The sequence below is a fragment of the Falco punctatus genome (genome assembly GCF_963210335.1).
Source record: "Falco punctatus genome assembly, chromosome: 2".
In the NCBI taxonomy this organism is placed as follows: domain Eukaryota; kingdom Metazoa; phylum Chordata; class Aves; order Falconiformes; family Falconidae; genus Falco; species Falco punctatus.
In genome coordinates this window covers 18,373,937-18,394,168 of record NC_137581.1, presented here as the reverse complement: position 1 = coordinate 18,394,168, position 20,232 = coordinate 18,373,937, and the positions used below count along the sequence as shown (strand labels likewise).

At 36.8% G+C, this 20,232-nt stretch overlaps 1 protein-coding gene across 1 annotated transcript in view; it reads right to left on the bottom strand.

Annotated features, from left to right (window-relative positions):
* Positions 1-20,232, bottom strand: part of ATM (ATM serine/threonine kinase) — a 77,824-nt gene that overhangs the window by 20,925 nt on the left and 36,667 nt on the right. The window contains exons 31-46 of the mRNA XM_080377209.1: positions 19,395-19,559; positions 18,991-19,123; positions 16,886-16,981; positions 15,319-15,490; positions 14,764-14,905; positions 13,954-14,130; positions 13,392-13,566; positions 8,303-8,390; positions 7,799-7,954; positions 6,758-6,866; positions 5,859-5,947; positions 5,661-5,763; positions 4,327-4,475; positions 2,734-2,838; positions 2,122-2,241; positions 829-1,063 (exon numbers count right to left, since the gene is read on the bottom strand). Of these exons, the coding sequence (XP_080233335.1) occupies positions 829-1,063; positions 2,122-2,241; positions 2,734-2,838; positions 4,327-4,475; positions 5,661-5,763; positions 5,859-5,947; positions 6,758-6,866; positions 7,799-7,954; positions 8,303-8,390; positions 13,392-13,566; positions 13,954-14,130; positions 14,764-14,905; positions 15,319-15,490; positions 16,886-16,981; positions 18,991-19,123; positions 19,395-19,559 (2,214 nt within the window). The remainder of the gene's footprint in view (positions 1-828; positions 1,064-2,121; positions 2,242-2,733; positions 2,839-4,326; positions 4,476-5,660; positions 5,764-5,858; positions 5,948-6,757; positions 6,867-7,798; positions 7,955-8,302; positions 8,391-13,391; positions 13,567-13,953; positions 14,131-14,763; positions 14,906-15,318; positions 15,491-16,885; positions 16,982-18,990; positions 19,124-19,394; positions 19,560-20,232) is intronic.

Here is a 20,232-nt window from a genome sequence, read left to right as displayed (position 1 = left end):
CTCATCACCACAGTGCAGTGGCTGAGCAGGCATGAGATAAAAACATTCTGAAGTAATTTTCCCAAACAATTCTGGAGGCACTGAGTAGACCTTGCAAATTTATGACATAAAAGACAGCTGTCCTACTGATTTCAAAATTATTCACAAAAGAGTTAGAACATTCCTGAAATCAAAGTTTAATACAGTTTCATAAGAGAAGTCTTAAACATCTTTCCAGGTTATATGTTTATGTGTAACTACTTTCTGCAGAGGTTCTTGGAGGATATTGTTGCTCTATAAATTCTTGTTGAGTTGCTCCTTCAGATGCACTACCTAGAACAAGGCACGGCTGACTCTGAACCTTAAATGCATTAGCAGCTGTGGAAACCACTGATACTGCAAATCCCACTAATTCATTCACAGTGGATTTACCACAGTGCAATGATGCTTAAGAGTATAAAACCTTGAAAACACTAAATATACAGGAGCAATGGAGTTCTTTTTGCAGCATTCTTTCTTTAGTCTGGAATACTAACAACAGTATGATGGAATTGAAAGCTGGATATATAAACGGGCACCAAAATTAAGTAACAGAGTTACAAGAGCATTCTTCAACAAAATTTCATTTTTGTATCATCTACCTCACGGAGTAGCTTAGTTATGACCAAATTCAGAACACATGCCCATAAATACAACTTATGAATAAGTTCTGCATAGTTTAAGTCTCCAACTAATTGATTTATTGAATAAAATTAGAATACAGTTAACTTTAGTACTGTTAAAAAAAGAAGTTATTTTATGAACTAAAAAACTAAACATCCATCACTGATCTTTCCTGGAATTTGTTACCTGTGTATTTTTAGCAGTTCTTGCCAGTCTAGAGAGCTCCACTAGGTGTTTGGTCAGGATGTCTTTAATACATTCTCTTTTGTTATTTTCATTCTCCTTTTCAAGCAAGATCTCCAAAATTACAGTGCGCAGAGCCATGATAGGTTCCTGGAAACAGAAGTCACTGTCCTTGAGAAGCTCGGACTGTCTCTGCCATTTCAAATAAGTATCGTTCAGTTGTTGAGTAGTAACAGATCTGCAATTGTTGCCAAAAAAAAAAGACCTGTTATTAATTCTCACTAAATATCAGTGAAATGCAAGACAAGTAACAGAAGTAAACTCCCAAGGTAGTTCAGTTCAAAACCAAGAAACAGTCCATAAAACCCTAAAATGACTAATGTGCAGAATAAAATGGCAGGCTTCCAGTTTTAACAAACATGAAGGTCTAGAAATCAACATTAGCAGGGTGTGCAACTCCACTGCAAACATTTTTGAGCAACAATGTCGTGTTAAAAGGTCCACCAGCAAAAAGAATCATGCTGAAACAGAGAGCTGCTTAAAAGATTAGAAACCAAGATTCTTATTCCATTATATAGGTCATATATGGCTTAATGTAAGAATAAATTCCAAACTGTGATATTGTAGCTGTGTAGTATGTTGTTACATGTATTTTCTTAGGCAACTCATTATCAGCAAATAGCAATGGTTCATAGATCCCAGGCATGGTAGATGGCTGTAGGATGGCTATAAGCTACCAAACCGATAAAACTATAGCAGAAAAAAATCAGCCTCAATAGCACCACAGAGACAAATACCTTCCTATGATTAAAAAGTAATGTTAAGAATTGAGGTAGAATACTGACAGTAATAGCGGTCCATGAAGAAAGTGATTCGAATTGAAACAATTTTCAATAGATCTATGGGTATCATCAAGGAAATGCAAAACATTTTTAGAATGGAAACTAGAAGACAATGACTCGGTTTAGTAAACCAAAGCCTAGGAGATATGACTGACAACTTGGACTATAGCAGGGAACTCAAAACAAAGGAAAGAAAGCAATTATCTAAAAAACAGTATTGGCACAGTATCAAATAATTAAAACTAGACCATGACTAAATCCATCTGGAAATAGGGAATCTAGATTTGTCTTCACATAGTAATGCTAAAATCTTTTATTTTTTAAGTAATATTTTTTAAGATGAAGTTTGAGATGTTCATGCATAAAATTTGTTGAGGTGGTTTTATTTTTGTGCCAGACTTGATTACCAAAAATCCTGAAAACTAAGGAGTATGAAACAAGCTTAAAAAAATACCTGGAGAACAGCAGACCGATATTTTCCAACTCTCCAATTAGCTGTAGTCTGCAAAGAGTTGGATATAATGAATAAACAGACTCCAGACTGCCTTTACACAGCTCTTCTACTTCATTCACTCTATGAATTTAACAGAGAAATAGTAAATTATTATTTTTTAATATCCACAAGTAATTCCAAGTATCCATAACACAATTTCCATACAGCAACACTATTCAGTTCAGAAATATTTTGTATTACCATTGAAGTTCAAAAAATTAAGTTTGTCAATAATCAAAAACACTGTAAGCATATATAAACTCCAAAGCCTATCTGACGGCTCAGCTAAAGAAGAGCAGTCAGCATTTAAATCCACTTAAAAGAACTGCAAAGTAAGGGATGTATACTACAGGAAATGTATCTTCAATTAGCAAACAAATTGTATATGCACAACAGACAAATTTAAGTTAATCAACTTAGAAATGAAGTTGCAGTCCATAATTTTTAATTTTATTCTATGCATGAGTCTTTATTCAAGCCCGTAAACCCCCATAATAGTCTTTCATGCATAACTTGTGAGTACAAGGTCTCTTTCTCCCTAACAGCAGAGTATGAGCATTTGCATGCAGTTACCTGGCATCTTTAAGACTCTCATAGAAAGCAGAGAATTCCTTATCTCGTAAAGACTGAAGAGCATCATACAACGATTCATGGTACCCTGGTCTTCCTGTCTCATCTCTTACAAATAAAACAAAAGTAACATAAAAAAAAAAGAAAATTATAATTCTCTACAAAGAAGTCAATTTTATCTTTATGACAAGTATTTTTTAGTAGTTTATTTTCTGCAGTTGGATGGATTGCTGTTTTGCATGATAAAAAATAATAATGCAACTTTGTAAGCTTTAAATTAATTGAGTATGTGATAAATTCATGCTGTTCTTTTAAAGCAAAGAAAAAAAAGTAATTGTCAAAATGTTTGGCACATGGAGAATAGATCCCAGTTTCTATCAAAAATATAACACAGAACTAACTGCGCAATAAAAATTTAAATACAACCCATTTCTCAGTATTATGCTGAAAGATACATATTACAGTATATATGCAACTTCAATTCAGAATTAACATTTTTTTTACATTTAACTTCAGCAATATTTTAAAAAAGGAAAATATAAAGAAAATTGGAAGGCTGAAAAAACCCACAGTGTTCAATCCAATTTTCTCTTTGCCTTTTCACTTTTCTTTCTGCTTCTCTTTGACCCTCCTCTTTCCCGCCATCTCAGTTCTCTCCCATCTTACACGTTGCTTTTCTGCTCCTGTATTAAAGCTGAATATTCTAGTTGCCTAAGAGGTTTACAACCAAAGAGGTTTATAGAGACCCCAACCCAGGGACAAATAAAGCCCACCCATATGAAGTTTGTTCTGATTGTGGCACAACATACGCCCTTCAAAAGGGTATATACTGTCTGTGAAGTCCTCCAGGTGCTTCTAAACAATGATCTTAAGACAGTGCAGGAGAAGAGAATGAACACACCAAGGGTATGTTCCCCAAACCCATCTCTCTATAAGAGTCTTAGGAGAAAAATTCTCCATCCTCCTGACTACTGAAAGTTACTGAAGTTACTGGATTACTGAAGACCCCATCATGTAACTTCTGCTTTTACCAAAATGTAGTGAATCTACTCTGTATTCCTCCTAAAATGTGTGATGATGTAGGTGTACTAGAAAGGGACAGAGTTCACACTAGATCCTGGCCAGTCATATGAAGTAAGTAAAGCCAGGCATCTGACATTACACAGGAGAGATTACTCCTTTTGAGGGAATAGCCATGAATCAGCACTGGTGGCTGCTTATCCAGGTCTTGATAACCTTTTGTAGCTTACCAAGTGATATTTTCCCCATTTTATTATAGATTAAATATTAAAAAAAAATCTATCCATCATATGTACTTCAGATACATCTATTATCTGTCTCAAAAATGGAAAATTTCGGTTTATAGTTATGAACAATCAAAAAGAAGAATCAACAGCATACAGTTTCCCAGGAAAAGGAAAAGTGTTGTGCATATAAAACAGACAGGTCTAAGCAAAAAAGACTTTTTCAGTTCAATGATTAAGATAAATTAGGTGACCTGCTTCACTGAAATGGTATTCTAATGTCATCTTTTTGCTTGGAACTGAAACCATTGCCTTTCACTTAAAGAACTAGGAAAATCGTAAGCTGGTTTACTTGACAGAAGAGACGTGGCCCCACTGCATATTCCTCCACGCTGCCTGGTAGCGTATTTCCTGCAGTTCTGCACACCACTCAGTGTTTTCATGTTCCAGTCCTTTTAAGTACGTGGAAAGGGTGTGGCAAAGCCCAAAATTCTGCAAAGCCTGGAATTAACAAAATTACGTGAAGTTGGTTATTATTTCTCTAATAAACTGAACTGTTTATTTTAAAAGGCTTTGTTTTACCTTTAGGAACAAAAAAGCCTTTGAGGGTAAGGCAGAACCATATGTGTTTCTAAACTCAGCACTATGTAAGATAAAAACTTTTGAGTAAGACTACTAATCACAGTATCAATACCTGCAACCCCAGGAAAATTATTTCAATACTACTGTGGCTGGCATTCTTTGAAATAAATTTCCATGTTGTGTTACAAATGAAATATCTGCTCACATTTCTCCATTCCATCATTCCTGGGTAGTAAGTCAAAACTGGTTAAACTTCTTGACCTGTTTTTCTTGGTGGGGATTTGAAAAAGTTTTCTACAACTCCTAAAATCCTATCTGTTTGAAGACCATAATGACTTTATAGTTGTGACAACGTCTCCAGGTTATGCGCACAGGCATTATGAAGGAGAAACACAATGGAATTTTAACCATTATATATTTTTATTTATTTATTTATATATTTAAATATTTATATTTATTTAATATTTGTGTTCATATATATATTAAAATATATAATATTTTTATTTATATTTAAATTTAAATAAATGAATAAATCATATATATAAAATAATTTGGGGTAGGAAAAGTACCATAGGAAAATGAAAATTAAGGGAAATACAGATATACCTCTGCTATTATTATTACAGAACTGGTGTAAACATTTTTAGGCTAAAAAAGCAACATATTTTTACAGGATCAAAATAAGACATCAATTCTATTTATTTATTTAATCAGAAATACCACAGTTTCAGTAAGATAGCTGCCACAATGGAGAAGTTTAAAGAATGAGATGGAAAAAACAACTGATTACATTACTTTCTATATCCTGTCATTTAAGGATTTAGGCCAAATTCTGTATAAAATTTACTACATTTATTTTGCAACATTTCACAAAATTCATTACCCAAGACAGGGATTATGGGTGAGTGACAAGAGAACTAGAAGCCTTAATGTTTTCATGACAAATACTGAGTTGTCTTATACAGTTTGGATGCTTATGGCAGTAGCCTTGACTTGACCAGAGATCTCTTTTAGTCCTAAAACAATTCTGCATTTACTACAAATGGCTCTAAGTACAATGGATATCAATTCCTACGGTAATTTCCTATTATAAAATAAAATTACCTCTATTATTCCTGCCTGGCACGTAGATGGAGAGAGGCTTGCTTCAAGGTCATATGTTACAAGGGCTTTCTCCCATACTGCTTCATGCTCGTATGTTCTTATCCTGTTGTAAGTTAACAAGAAGTTTTCAGTTTAAGTTCCTTACTAATAAATGAAAGCAGTGACTTTAAAAAACATAAGAACATTAATAAATTATACCGTGCTAATGGCTGTAACATTCTTCCTCCACCACAGCCATAGAGACTGTCAGGTTCTCCAATGCTTCTATATATGTCCATGAGAAGGTCCTAGAACATGAGCCATAAAATGAAGAAGTACCTCTTTCAGAACCAGTTCAAGTGAGTTTTATATGTATCAAGTAAGCTTATAAATACAAGTCCTTCCACGTAACATGTTATCATTGCTTAGTTTTCCTTTACGCAGTACCTGAACCTGCTATCATCACAGGAAGAAAAGTTTTGTACTAGAACAAAACTGTTCAGGACTACCTAACTTCTCTGCCAGGTTATTAAAAAAAACTAGCGCTGGGCCCTAGACAGACAAAAGCAGAAAAGTTGAAAGTGGTTGAAAAGCAGAAGGCAGTAAGCAGTACTGAATGAGTATCAGGCACACCAGGTAAGCAATGCAAGCACAGTTCTGCAATACTGAACTATGGAAAGAAGTAACTTAGACAAGATTACTGAATCAGATTTTATGTATTAAATAAACTTGCAGGATATAATACTACTTGAGTTTGGATTATTACAACTTCCTACACTATTTGCTGATTTTGAACATATTGCTCTGACAAAACAAACTGAAAAATACTTGGTGAGTTACCACCATGAGGTCAGTTCTTTAGTGAAACAAAGTCTGCTTTGCTGCAATTTAAAATTTGCCAGTTAATTAGTGTTTCAGGAGAATAGATCCTGAATTTAACTTGTCCAGCAAGGCTATTGAGTTCACTTTGAATCACAGCATGAGGAGAACTTTCAAATACAGTTTTTGAAGTTCAACTATAGCTGCCTTCAGCTCAGATGAAACCTACTGTTAACTACAATTATATGAGATTATATATATATATATATGCTTTCGGATTATGAAGCACACACACGCACCTGTAAACTTATGCCAGTTTCTTCTTTACTTTTTTCATTCAAAGTAGTAATAACTGTTCTTTGACTTTCTTCTTCAAACATCAAACTCTTGGCTGCTTTAAAAGACAACCTAAAGGAAATATTTCAGCCAGTACAGTTAAATGAAATTACATACAAAGAAGTAAAGAAATTCTGAAACTACACTTATGAAGTATGGGGCACAAACACCAAATGCACGATCAGGTCGGATGTATCCCCCCCCCCCCATTATTCAAAATGGCTCTCCCGCAGAATGACAAAGTGATCAGCTGACTGAGAATATCAGCATCAAGGAATTTCAACATCAAGGTGGTTTTTCAGAGGAAAAAAACCCAAACCACCTTGTATATTTCTAATCTTTTATTAAATCAAATTGCTTTGGTCAATGCTCTCTTCTGGGAAAGAATAAAAGCAACTACATAGTATATATGCTTACAACCATACTTTTGCTATACATTCACTGTCTTAAAGTTACCTGTTGCCAAAATGAAGCTAGTAAATTAGTTACATGTTTTGATCTTGCTAGACCAGAAGACAAGCTTAAGTACCAATTATAGAAGAAAACTCCTTCTGCAAGGATCGTTCAGCTCTACCCATACAATTCTGGTCATGACTCTGGTTTCTTTCTTCCCTTGATTCACTTCTGCCTGTAATTTAGCCACTAGCACACTATTAATTATGAGAAATAGAATCTGAAAAGTGTTCAGTTTATAAAGGGAGATTCACTATGGTTTAATATCCAGAAGCATTAGCTTTAGTGAAGTTTCTCCAGAACACACACTACTAAGAAAACCTGGTTAGAAGTCAAAATGACACTATTTTGAGTGTGTCACAGTTAGCAAATTAGCAAGGTTGGGATCACATTCAAGGACTGGTGGAAATATTTTCCAGGTAAATACACACACCTAAAGAATTCTTTTAAGGTTTCCTTGATTTTTCACGTAACAAAACACTACTGGGACACCCAAAACATGATCCATTTTACCCAAAATGTCAAGAAACTGCTTTCCTCAAGCCTTGTACCTTTCTTGCTGCTTGTCTATATTTATCTTGTCTGCGTAGATTTCTGCATAGAGCAAGGCTGTGAAGTGAGCAGCACAAGACTGTGCTGCTATAGCAACCTCGAGATAATTCAGATCTAGCCAGAAGCTGTCATCAAAAACCGTACCTGAAACAGATCTGATTAAATAAGAATTTTATTATTGCTGTAACAGGCCTTCCCTCTAACATTAAACAAAATAAATCCAATCTAACAATAAAGCTTTCCAAAGGCTAAATTTATCTTAGTCCCCCTCAAACCAATACCACAAATAGTTTAATCAACAATTTTTTAGAAAATTCCTTCAGCATAGATAGAACACTTTAAAGCTACCTGTATCACTTCTGTAACAAATGCAAGGTCACTACTACTTCATTGTTAAACTGACATGTTCTCTACCACATCCTTCTTCCTCAATCTACAGCATCAACAGATCTTAGAACATTCATAATTAAACAAAAGCAACATTTTGGAAAGCTGTAATTCACCTCTTTTGTCTTCTTAAGTAATCAACAACAGCAAGCATGGCTCGTCGAGATACTTTATCCAAACTTCTAAAATTATGGGCTTCTTGCTCTGGGATACGTATTTCAAAAGAAAGAATATAATGAACTTTTACCATAACACATCCATTTACAAAATAAAAAGGTGTATTTTGTACTCAGTAAAATAACTAAAAACTTCCTTGGACAGCATTTCCAAAATTAAGTTGTCACAAAATGTATTTCTTCCCCTTCTATGATGTTAGTGACATTACAGTAGTTTATATCACAATTTTCTTTATCAAATTTTCTTTGCAGCAATAATTTATGGATTTTATTTCTTCTTACAGAATTCAGAGATGATCCAATATCGTTGCACAAAGCTCCACAACAGACCTCTTCCCTTAGGCTTGAGTCATATAAAGTTATTCCAAAGCCACAGAAATACTCGTTAGTACCTTTATTGTAGATTTTATAGAGTGCATATGCTTACACAAAAAACACTATCACCCACACACAGACACATACTTTTAAAGGATTTATATTTCCATGCCTTGTTTCTGGATTAAAAAAAAAAACAAACCAGATAGCTACAGGCTGTATTCAGGTAATTGGGTTAATAATTTTTTCCATTTTTTGGACATTTTTACTTTATAAATTACAAGAAGCAAGACACAAGGAAAGCATAAGCAAAGGTTCGATTACTACTACACTACAGTAAGATGCAGAACCATAAATTCCCCCTAAAGAAAAAGCCACTTAAAAAAGAAGTATATTGGCATTTTGTGTGTTTCAACAAACAGAAATGAATAATGCTTGCTTAATTTCCACTTCTACCAAAGACCTTACAGGAGGAACACCAGCTCCTTCTTAATAAGACATCTCCCACGTGCTTAACTTTCAAAAGACACACAGTGGGAACACCTGACTCTCAGTTCCTAACGCACCATGACGTTTTACTCCCCAGATCCACCCCCATGCTCTGCACTACTTGCAAATGCAGATAGTGTCTCAAAGGCAGGGTCCATTCTGTTAGCACTCTACAGTCAATGCCCCAAAGACATTGCCACCTCCTCATTCATAATTTGGTAAGATGCATAACTGAAAATTTCTGAAAGAATAATATTTTAGTACCAGAAAATACTGACAAATCACAGGAAAGAAAAGGCACTGGCCAAGAAAACTGGAAGAAAAAAGTTATTCTTTGCAACTTGTTGAACAACAGACCAAATGACTATAATCGGAATCATAAACTGTCAGCATGCTGTTCATAGAATCATAGAATGGCTTGGGTTGGAAGGGATCTTCAATATCATCTAGTTCCAACCCCCTGCCATGGGCAGGGACACCTCCCACTAGACCAGGTTGCCCAAAGCCCCATCCAGCCTGGCCTTGAGCGCTGCCAGGGATGGGGCAGCCACAGCTGCTCTGGGCAACCTGTGCCAGTGCCTCACCACCCTCACAGGGAAGAACTTCTGCCTAATATCTAATCTAAATCTACCTTTTTTCAGTTTAAAGCCATTCCCCTTGTCCTATCACTACAGGCCCTTGTAAAAAGTCTCTCTCCAGCTTTCCTGTAGGTCCCTTTAGGTACTGGCAGGCTGCTGTAAGGTCTCCCTGGAGTCTCCTCTTCTCCAGGCGGGACAACCCCAACTCTCTCAGCCTGTCTTCATAGGAGAGGTGCTCCAGCACTCTGATCATCTTCGTGGCTCTTCTCTGGACCTGCTCCAACAGGTCCCATGTCTTTTTTAAGTTGGGAGCCCCAGAGCTGGATGCAGCACTCCAGGTGGGGTCTCAGGAGAGCAGAGTAGAGGGGGAGAATCACCTCTCTTGACCTGTTGGCCATGCTTCTTTTGGTACAGCCCAGTTGGCTGTATCAAAATTCAGTTGGCTTTCTGGGCTGTAAGTGCACACTGCCAAGTCATGTTGAGATTCTTGTCAACAACCACCCCCAACTCCTCCCCCTCAGGGCTGCTCTCAATCCATTTTCTGCCCAGCCTGTATTTGTGCTTGGGATTGCCCCAACCCACATGAAGGACCTTGCACTTCGGTCTTTTTCAACTTCATGAGGTTCACACAGGCCCACCTCTCAAGCCTGTCAAGGTCCCTCTGGATGCCGCCCCTTCCAACCATGTTGCCAACTGTACCACAGAGCTTGGTGCTGTCAGCAAACTTGCTGAGGGTGCACACAATCCCACTGTCCATGTCCCCAACAAAGATGTTAAACAGCACCTGTACCAACACTGACCCCTGAGGAATGCCGCTCATCACCAGTCTCCACTTGGACGTTGAGCCATTGACCACAGCTCTTTGAGTTTGACCATACAGCCAATTCCTTACCCACCAAGTGGTCCATCCATCAAATCCATGTCTTTTCAGTTTTGGGACCACAATGTCATGTGGGACGGTGCCAAATGCTTTGCACAAGTCCAGGTAGATGATGTCAGTTGCTCTTCCCTTATCCAACAATGCAACGCCATCATAGAAGGCCATCAAACTTGTCAAGCACAATTTGCCCTTAGTGAAGCCATGCTGGCTGTCACCAATCACCTCCGTATTTTCAACACGCCTTAGCATAGTTTCCAGGAGGATCTGCTCCATGACCTTGCCAAGCAAAGAGGTAAGACAGACCCAGGAACTACAGGCCAGCCATCCTTTTCTGCCTTTTTTAAAATGGGGGTTATGTTTCCCCTTTTCCAGTCAGCGGGAACTTCACCAGACTGCCAGGACTTCTCAAATACAATGGATAGTGGCTTAGAACCTTCCTCTGCCAGTTACCTCAGGACCCACAGATATGCATCTCATCAGATGTCACAGACTTGCACACCTTCAGGTTCCTTAGATGGTCTCAGACCTGATCTTCTCCTATGGTGGGTCGTTCTTCATTCTCCCAGTCCCTGCCTTTGCCTCCTGCAACTTAGGCTGTGTGGCTGGAGCACTTGCCAGCGAAGACTGAGGCAAAAAAGTCATTGAGTACCTCAGCCTTCTCCATATCCCAGGTAACCAGGTCTCTCATTTCCTTCCAGAGAAGGCCCATGTTTTCCCTACTCTTCCTTTTATCACCAGTGCACCTATAGAAGCTTTTCTTCTTGCTCTTGACATCCCTGGCCAGATTTAATTCTACCAGAGATTTAGCTTTCCTTACCTGATCCCTGGCTGCTTGGAGAATTTCTCTGTATTCCTCCTAGGCTACCTGTCCTTGCTTCCACCCTCTGTAGGCTTTCTGTGTGAGTTTCTCCAGGAGCATCTTGTTCATCCATGCAGGCCTCCTGGTGTTTTTGCCTGACCTGCTCTTTGTTGGGACAGATTGCTCCTGAGCTTGGAGGAGGTGATCCTCATTGAATACTAACCAGCTTTCTTAGGCCCTTCTTCCCTCCAGGGCTTTATCCCATGGTACTGTACCAAGCAGGTCCCTGAAGAGGCCAAAGTGTGCTCTCCTGAAGCCCAGGGTAGTGAGCTTGCTGTACATCCTTCTTGCTGCCCTAAGGATCTTGAACTGCACCGTTTCATGGTCACTGCAGCCAAGGCTGCCCTTGAGCTTCACATTCCCCACAAGCCTTGCCTTGGTCATGAGAACAAGGTCCAGCAGAGCACCTCTCCTCATTGGCTCCTCTATTACTTGGAGAAATGTCCTGGGTTTGGCTGGGATGGAGCTAATTTTCTTCTTAGTAGCTGTACAGTGCTGTGGTTTGGATTTAATATGAGAATAACATCGGTAACACACTGATGGTTTAGTTGCTGCTAAGTAGTGCTTACTCTAAGTCGAGGGCTTTTCAAGTCTCCCAAGCTCTGCCAGTGAGGCGGTACACAAGAAGCTGGGAAGGAGCATAGCAGGACAGCTGACATGAACTAGCCAAAAAGGTATTCCATACCACAGAATGTCATGCTGAGTATATATGCTGGGGGAAGTTGGCCGGGAGCTGCAGATTGCTCCCTGGGGACTAGCTGGGCATTGGGCAGTGCATGGTGAGCAATTGCATTGTGCATCACTTGGGTTTTTTCCCTTGGGTTTTATTCCTCTCTCTCCCTCTCCTCATTACAATTATTACTGTTGTTGTTATTATTATTATTTATTATTTTTATTCCAATTATTAAACTGTTCTTATCTCAGCCTACGGGTTTTACCTCTTCCCAGTTCTCCTCACTATGCCAACAGGGCAGTGGAGAGAGAATGAGCAACTGTGTGGCACTTAGTTGCTGGCTGGGATTAAACCATGACAATCTTGTTTTGGCACCCAGTGTGGGGCTCAAAGGGTTTTGATGACAGATCTGACCAGAGCACGTTAAAACTAATTTGTTATCAGCATGTATTATATTTAACAGTCACTGGTCACAACGTTAATTTATCTGCTCTCAGAGTTGCTGCACATGATATCACGGTTGCATTATCTAAGACCTTACTTGCAGTATGTGTTCCCTGCTGTGGTGTTTATCATCCTTGTGGCCTAGGCTAAGGTTATCATTGTGTTGATATAAATACTGGCTTATGATATGATAGAATCGCTGGTCATGAAACTAATCTGGTATGTGTACTCTGCATTGTTGTCACCTGTGTACTTTGGGAGCCATTTAGTTGGAACTATTAATTTTTGCCTTTTCTCCTCAGAGAGCCAACCTACAGGGAAGACATCTTCCTACGTCTTCCTTCCTTCCTCCTTTCCTTCCTTCTTTGCCTTTTGAATGTATAGGGAGACCATTACCAACATTAGGCAGAAGGGCCAAGGCTTTTTTCCAAGGGGGAAATCCAGGAAACTGCCTTTAATTGCTCATGTTTGAGTAAGAGAGGAATTTAACTGCTATCAGTCATCTTAAGAGACAGCCCATGAGTCGGTCTTGCAGTACACAACATTGGATCACATCTAAATTCAGGAAGTAATAAACAGTTGTGAATAAGGAAAGAAGCTACACAGAAGAAACTACTTGGACACTGCCAATGAACACCTTCAAAATTACTGGTATATCCACTGAAAAAGATCAAAGAATTGGACAGAAGTTTCTAAAATTCTGTCTGCCTACAAGTGTGTGTCACATGTTTGATGTCACAAGATCATTTTTTCTACAACTTTTCAGTTGAAATAAAAATATATAACATTACCTGAATCAGAATTTGCAAGTGTAGTAGATCTACTAGATGAGGCAAATCTGCAACAGGCTGTAAAAAACTTCTGGATATGAACTGACAGAAGATTTCTCCAGGAGTCATCCGAGCCATGAAGAAGCATATCATGAATCAGATATGGAAGCAAAGTTTGACACAAGTTTGTTTTCACCTAGAAAACAATCATGCATAGCAGCTGCTTAAGAAAACCACATGTTTTTCTTTCTCACACTATAACCAAACTGACAACTACTCAAAGTAATGCTTGAGAAAGAACATGTAGCATGGAAAAAGTAAACCACTCAACAGGGCTATGATGGTGTTCAGTTAACGTAGTCATATAAAGTTCATCTATGTTTACAATTATCTCTCAAATCCTGTATTTCAAGAGTTTATTTTATGGGTATCTGCAGTATCTGACTACAAAGGATCTGAATTACTGTTAAGAAGAAGTAGTAACCTAATAGCAGAAATGACTATTTGCTACCAAGGTAAGTAATCAAATTTCTGTGCATCACAGCGTGCATACATATATATACATACATATAATTTAGCTCACCTCACATAGCGGCTTCATTAACTGGAGAACTTCATTTTGCACACCACCACTGTCCAGTATTGAACTAGTTAGGCGCTTGATCCAGGTCTCATGACTTTCGCCCAGAGGAATCCACAGGTTTGTGTCATCCAAAGTGTCTAAAGGAGCCTCCGTATCTTTAGCAGGTACTACAAAAAACTGGAAGGAAAATACACATATTGCAAATATAAATAAATTCTACAGTTAAAAAAACATACCGCAATATGCGCAGATTAAAACATATTCAATATTAACTGTGCTTTAATTGATTGACAATATCAATTTTGTTCATGGAAATGTAAATTTTTCCAAGGAAACCTGAAAGTATTAAAAAAAATTTTACTGATAACATTAACAAGGCCACATTAGACGTCACGTTTAGGTTACAAATCAAAAGTTTGACAATTAGGATATATCTGAACTATGGTTGATTATGCACCTTTCTTTTCTGACCTATTTTCCACTATTTTTTTGCATGAAATGATACTGGAATCCTGAGGATGAATGTATTAATTTACTGAGTATGTAATCAAAAAGGCCCTGTCTAATAACTTAAGTACATAGATTTCTAATGTCATTTCTGATTTGAAGAAGCTACAAATGCTGGAAAGGAAAGAAGAAACAGATGTATGAAAGCAATCACATTTGCAATCAGAATGCTGAAAAGTCCAAATTCTGCATTCATCAAAGCCGATCTCAAAAATATTTTCACATTTACGTTTTTTTTAATATGTATTTTTATGTTTTCTCTACCCCATAAGCCATACAAATTAGATATATCAGAAGAAGTACCTTTTTCCTAGACATTCTGAAAGGCTGTAAATATATTAACATGGGATCAGCTTTATTTTTATAAACTTCCCAAAATTCACTGCCAGACTTGGTGGCTAGTATGTTTTTCAAACAGGAGACAGCTGCAGCTCTAACATCAATACTGAAAGAATAATATATACAACGTCATTATTACTCATTTAATTCAGATACTTTATTTTCAAAATCACCTTTATAAACATACAAAAAAAATATTCCACAGTCTAACAACATGTGCATCAAATCAGAAAATTTTGGACCAGGATATGCCATTGAATATTTTGTTACAAAGCAAAGCCTCAGTATTTCTCCTCTATAGCACAGAAGAGACCCTCTGGGCTCAACTCCAACTAGACAATTTCTGGGAAACATCTAAGCTTGACTGGATAAGTCATCTGAGCCTGAACAAGTACACGGCTGGACATTAACCGGTGTTAGTAACACTTTCAGAGTGTAGCTCTGAGGTGATTTGAACAACATACAACTTAACGGATCCTATTAAGCTTTGAACAAAAGAAATTAAGTAAGTATACTCACCAATTATCTGTTAAAGCAATATTTATTTGAGATAACATTATGAAGACCCACTGAAGTTTTCTATCTTCAAGTAAGTCCACTGCTTTAGAATCCAGTGCATGTTCAGCACGCTGAAGAGCTATGGTGGAGAAATCCATGGGACCTATTTCTCCCAAGCAGCTTCCAACAGCCTCTGCAAATGCACGTAATTTTATAGTCTTACTCACACTAAAACAAGGTCTCACCCTAAAAAAGATGCAATTAATATAAACTACTTCTAGAACTGAGATTACTATGGGTAAAAAGCTGAAACATTTATAAAAATATTACTTGAGGAACTTTATGATTAAAATTACATGTAAACAAGCTCTGCAGCTTAAGACTCATTAGTGATACGCTTTCTAACTCAATTTTCTAGGAGTGCCTATGGCTCTGGATTTTGCAGTTTAAATCAGATATGGATTTTATTTTTGCTTGTGTCAGAAACAGGTAAGTGCAAAAGGTCAAAATCACTACCACTGAGACACTAATTTTCATACCCTAAGGGTATGATAAATACAAACAGTAGGCTGTGAACACAAACAGTAAACTCCGTAAAAATTAACCTACATTTTACATAAAATGATGTCAGTGTTCCACATTTGCTTTCCAGACAAAATTTTATAAAAAGCACATGACTACATACAAGAAAAACCAAAACTGACCCTGAAGATAGTTTTTAAAAAGGGTTTTTTAAATGTTCATGTTAATGTTCATCAGAAAGAAAACAAAACCTGCATCCCTCCTCTTTCCATCATACTCTGCACATGTCTTGAAAATGTTTCCATTTTCTACAACATTGTTTTAACCACCAGAGCAAATAAAGAACAGACTGAAGATACACAGGTTGTGTTTTGAACTAAATTTAACAAATCATCTAAGGAAACATAATGCAGAAAAGGCTGAAACTTACAGCTTGCAGAGATGCTGAAGAACATATCATACTGAAGTCAACGTGAGCTTCAATTGCTCAGCATTTGTAATTATCAGTTATTAGTCTTTTAGACAAAAAAATATATTAAGGCAAAAATTCTCATTGATTGTGTTTCTGTCTAGTTTAGACATGTAATTTCAGTAAACTCCATCCCCACTTGGGGAAGAGGGGATTTGGATTTTAGCTTTGGATCAAACATTCATCAGGTGCTCAACATAAATGGTGAGAATAATTTTAACAATATAGAAGAGGCTTTAAGGTGGAGAACAACTATTTTAATTTCCACTAAGACATGCCTTTAAAACTGTCAGGTAAGTTCTCTTCGATTTTTCTTATTATTTTTCAAGTTAATAAAGTGACCCATATAACAGCAGACGACTCTTTATTGAATATAGAAGAGACCAGGGTCTAAACCAATGACAATTTAAGTTATCAGTCAAAGCTGTAAAATACAGTGTCTGAAAAGAAGACATATCACCCATTTTAACATTCCTGATGGCTACCTCTGACAGCACATGCAAAATAGCAGTGAGAAGTAACATTGAGAACGGCCACAGTTTCAGCCTGGGGTTTGCAATGACAGCCCTAGGATGCCTGTGGGACTAATTAACTTACCCAGCACTGCTTTTTCACCTGTATGGTTAACTGACATCTTGGACAGCTGCAATAAGCTCACCACCAGTTTCACTACTACAGAATCTTCCGGCTTTTCTATCATTCAGAAATTAAAAAAAACCACCCAAAATGTTATTGTGTATTTGTAATGTGAACACATTAGAAGAAAACACTGCTTTAGTATCTTTTATCTACAAATGTCAACAGGCATTATTAATGCTGAAGCAAGCTGGTATTAAACAGTACCAAAAAATTATTCTTTTTTCTTATTTGTCATGTATTGAAAAAATTTCTATACCTTTGACTAAGCCAAAGAATTCCCCAAATTAGTTACACAAATGCTATTATTTTCAGTGTTTTGATGTAGAAATGCTAATTAATAGCATAAGTTAGTGCAAGAACATTATTTGAAAATGTGAAGCCATACTATGTGACTCCACTGACAGCACTTAAGCTAATACCATCATTCTGTTCTAAATCAGAATCCAAGGAATATCCCAAAATAAGGTTTTCTGCCAGGAATTTCACAGAACTTTACTAGCTTTCAATTGCCTAATTAACTTTTCCCAATTATAAACTCTCAAGATGTTTTTTTGCTGCCTGCCTAAGGTCTTTTTTTAAAATGAACATTCCAAACAAAATGGTTTTACTGTTTCCAGGAACAAGGTCTAGGAAAAAACATGATAATTTGTGTAATACAAAAAAAGTAAAACAGTATTTTCTTTAAAAATATCCTGCTGCCCTGTTGATTGGAATGGAAACCTGGAACCAGGATTTATGCTTGTTGACATTTTCATAAAAATGAATACAAATGTGGCCAAACAGCTGTACTTATTTCTTAAATTTTATCTTTCAGCACACAGTTTTACAGCCTTTATCAATAACTGGGTTTTTACTGTACTTCTTTTTAACACCTAAAATAGTAACAATAACTTATTTGTAAGTGCTTAACAGACTTCTAGTATAAGGCAAGAGGCCCATCAAGCCTGCTAGCCCACCTCCAACAGAACAAGAGTATTTCTTCTCAGGTTTTGCCAGTCAGCAGATTGGGGATTTCTGAGCAGATCCTCACACCTAATAATCTCTATGAGATATGCCTAACTCCTTTTAAGGTCCATTACACTTCTATCTCCACAACAACTGCCCGTAAGTTCTCTGCTGTATGTATTTTGTTTGAAAAAAATATGTGGTTTTTCTTGTATAACTGCTGCCAGATAATTTAAGCCGTTCTTCTACTGTATAGAAGTGGTAAGTACTCCCTACTCAGTTTCATCATACCATTCACCACTTCAGCCTCTTTTCTAAGCTCACAAGGCTCTCCTCTGATGAAAGTTGGTCCATACTAACTCTCTTTTCAAGTAGAATTTTGAGACTAAAATTGTAAATTATATTCAAGAATGTGGCGACATGATGCACTTACACCACAGCCTTATAACAGACTACTGTTCTTCCCCAAATTTTACTTTGCACTTATTTACAATGAACTACATCAACTCTTTTTATCCTCCCGTCACGCACACAAGCTGATGAAGACTTGATGTAGAGGAGAAAAGTGAAATGGTCTGGCACAAGCATCTGAAAACCAAAACAGGAAGGAACTGGGTCTGGACAGAGGGCTGAAACACAATGCTGGGATGTGGCAAGGTTCAACTGAACTAAATCCTACCATTTTCCATTTTAAAACTTCTTTGAGCTTCACTTTCTACATACTATGCCTTTAATAAAATCTGGCTTCATACGTTTACATGAGTAGGGACATTCATATACAAGAAAACTCATTAAGCAGCCATAAAGCAATACACATTATCCTGGTCATTCACAATCATAAGGACCCCATGCAAAAAGCTGGAAAGGCAATTTACCACCTCTGCCACGAAACACCTCATACAATATTTATAATACACTCTGCTAAAGATACTTCGGATTCTGCATGAATAATAAATGCAATCCTACTCTGCATGTGAAATTATAATAAGGTTACATTCTTAAACATATAGAATCTGAGACACAAAACAAACATTCAGTGTCAAATTAGAATAGGGTTACATTGCTACACACCTAAAACCGATACAAAAGAAATAAAATACATAATCAGATGTCAGTACCTTGGAAATTTTTCAGGAGATCCTTCATCTGATCTTTATATTGTCCTAACTGTTTGCGTAAATCATACAGTCCTTCAAGTCGTGTTAAGGGTAGTGAATCACAAACACCAACTGAGAGAAAGTGAGTAATTTCCTGCAAAACAACATTTTGTATTAATCAGGTACAGCATACAAATAAAGGCTTCAAGTAAAGAAGTGGCTTTCAGCCGTCCACAACGTGGTATTAATAGATGCAAAATAAGAAAGGAGACCTACAAATATCTCAGTGTCTGAAACTGGCAATAAAAGGAATCCACATGTCTAATTTAAATCCTCAACTGTTTCTATAGCTAGAAAACTGTTTTTCTTTTGAAAGTATGCATTACAAAAACTATGACACAAGTTAAGTTTTAAAATGTAATTACCTCCAAAAGAGAATATGGTCCTTTACCATATTTTATTTTCTGTTGAGTTGCTCGCAAATCTTTAAAAGCAGGATATTCAGGAAAAGGATCTAAGCATTTGATTGCTTGGTACAGACTTTCATTATTCTTATTATCTATCACCAGATACTTCAACAAGCCTAGGACCTGAACATAAAACATAAATTAAAAACAAAGACAGAGAATATAAAGTTTGTGTTTCTCCAAGTTCCATTAAACTGACAAATCTATTAGAAAATTATAAGATAAAATTATAAAAACTATAAAATATTTAGAGGCTTGGGGAAATCACAGATATATTCTAAAATGGTGAGGCTCTTCTGTTACTCTCCCTCCCAAACAGACACCAAAACTTTTATTATCACAGCCTGCAGTTTTATTCTGTCTTGTGATGAAGCTGATTTCAAATACTGGCCAATACAATTATTACAATATTGGCAATGATTAAGAAACAAACTGCACTCAAGCAGTCCTTCTGATGTTATTAGGACTTTATTGTTCTTATTAACTAAAGTGCTAGTAATTTGAAACCTAGACAAATGCCTCAATACGATAATTTGCTGCCTAAATCACTGAACTCTGGCAGAATTTGTTTTACAACAGACCTACTTGAATAAATGCTTGCTGAAAGGCCTCCATACTTTCTTTGTAAAAACACTGCTTTTATACTTTACTTACAAATCAATGCAATTGGATATTCAATCCAGTCAGTTTTGGGGAGTCTACAACCTAAATGATGAGGTTTTTATTTAAACACTTGTATTGACCTAAAAATTATTAACTAGCCTCACTCAATGCTAGAAGAAAGATATGAGAAGAA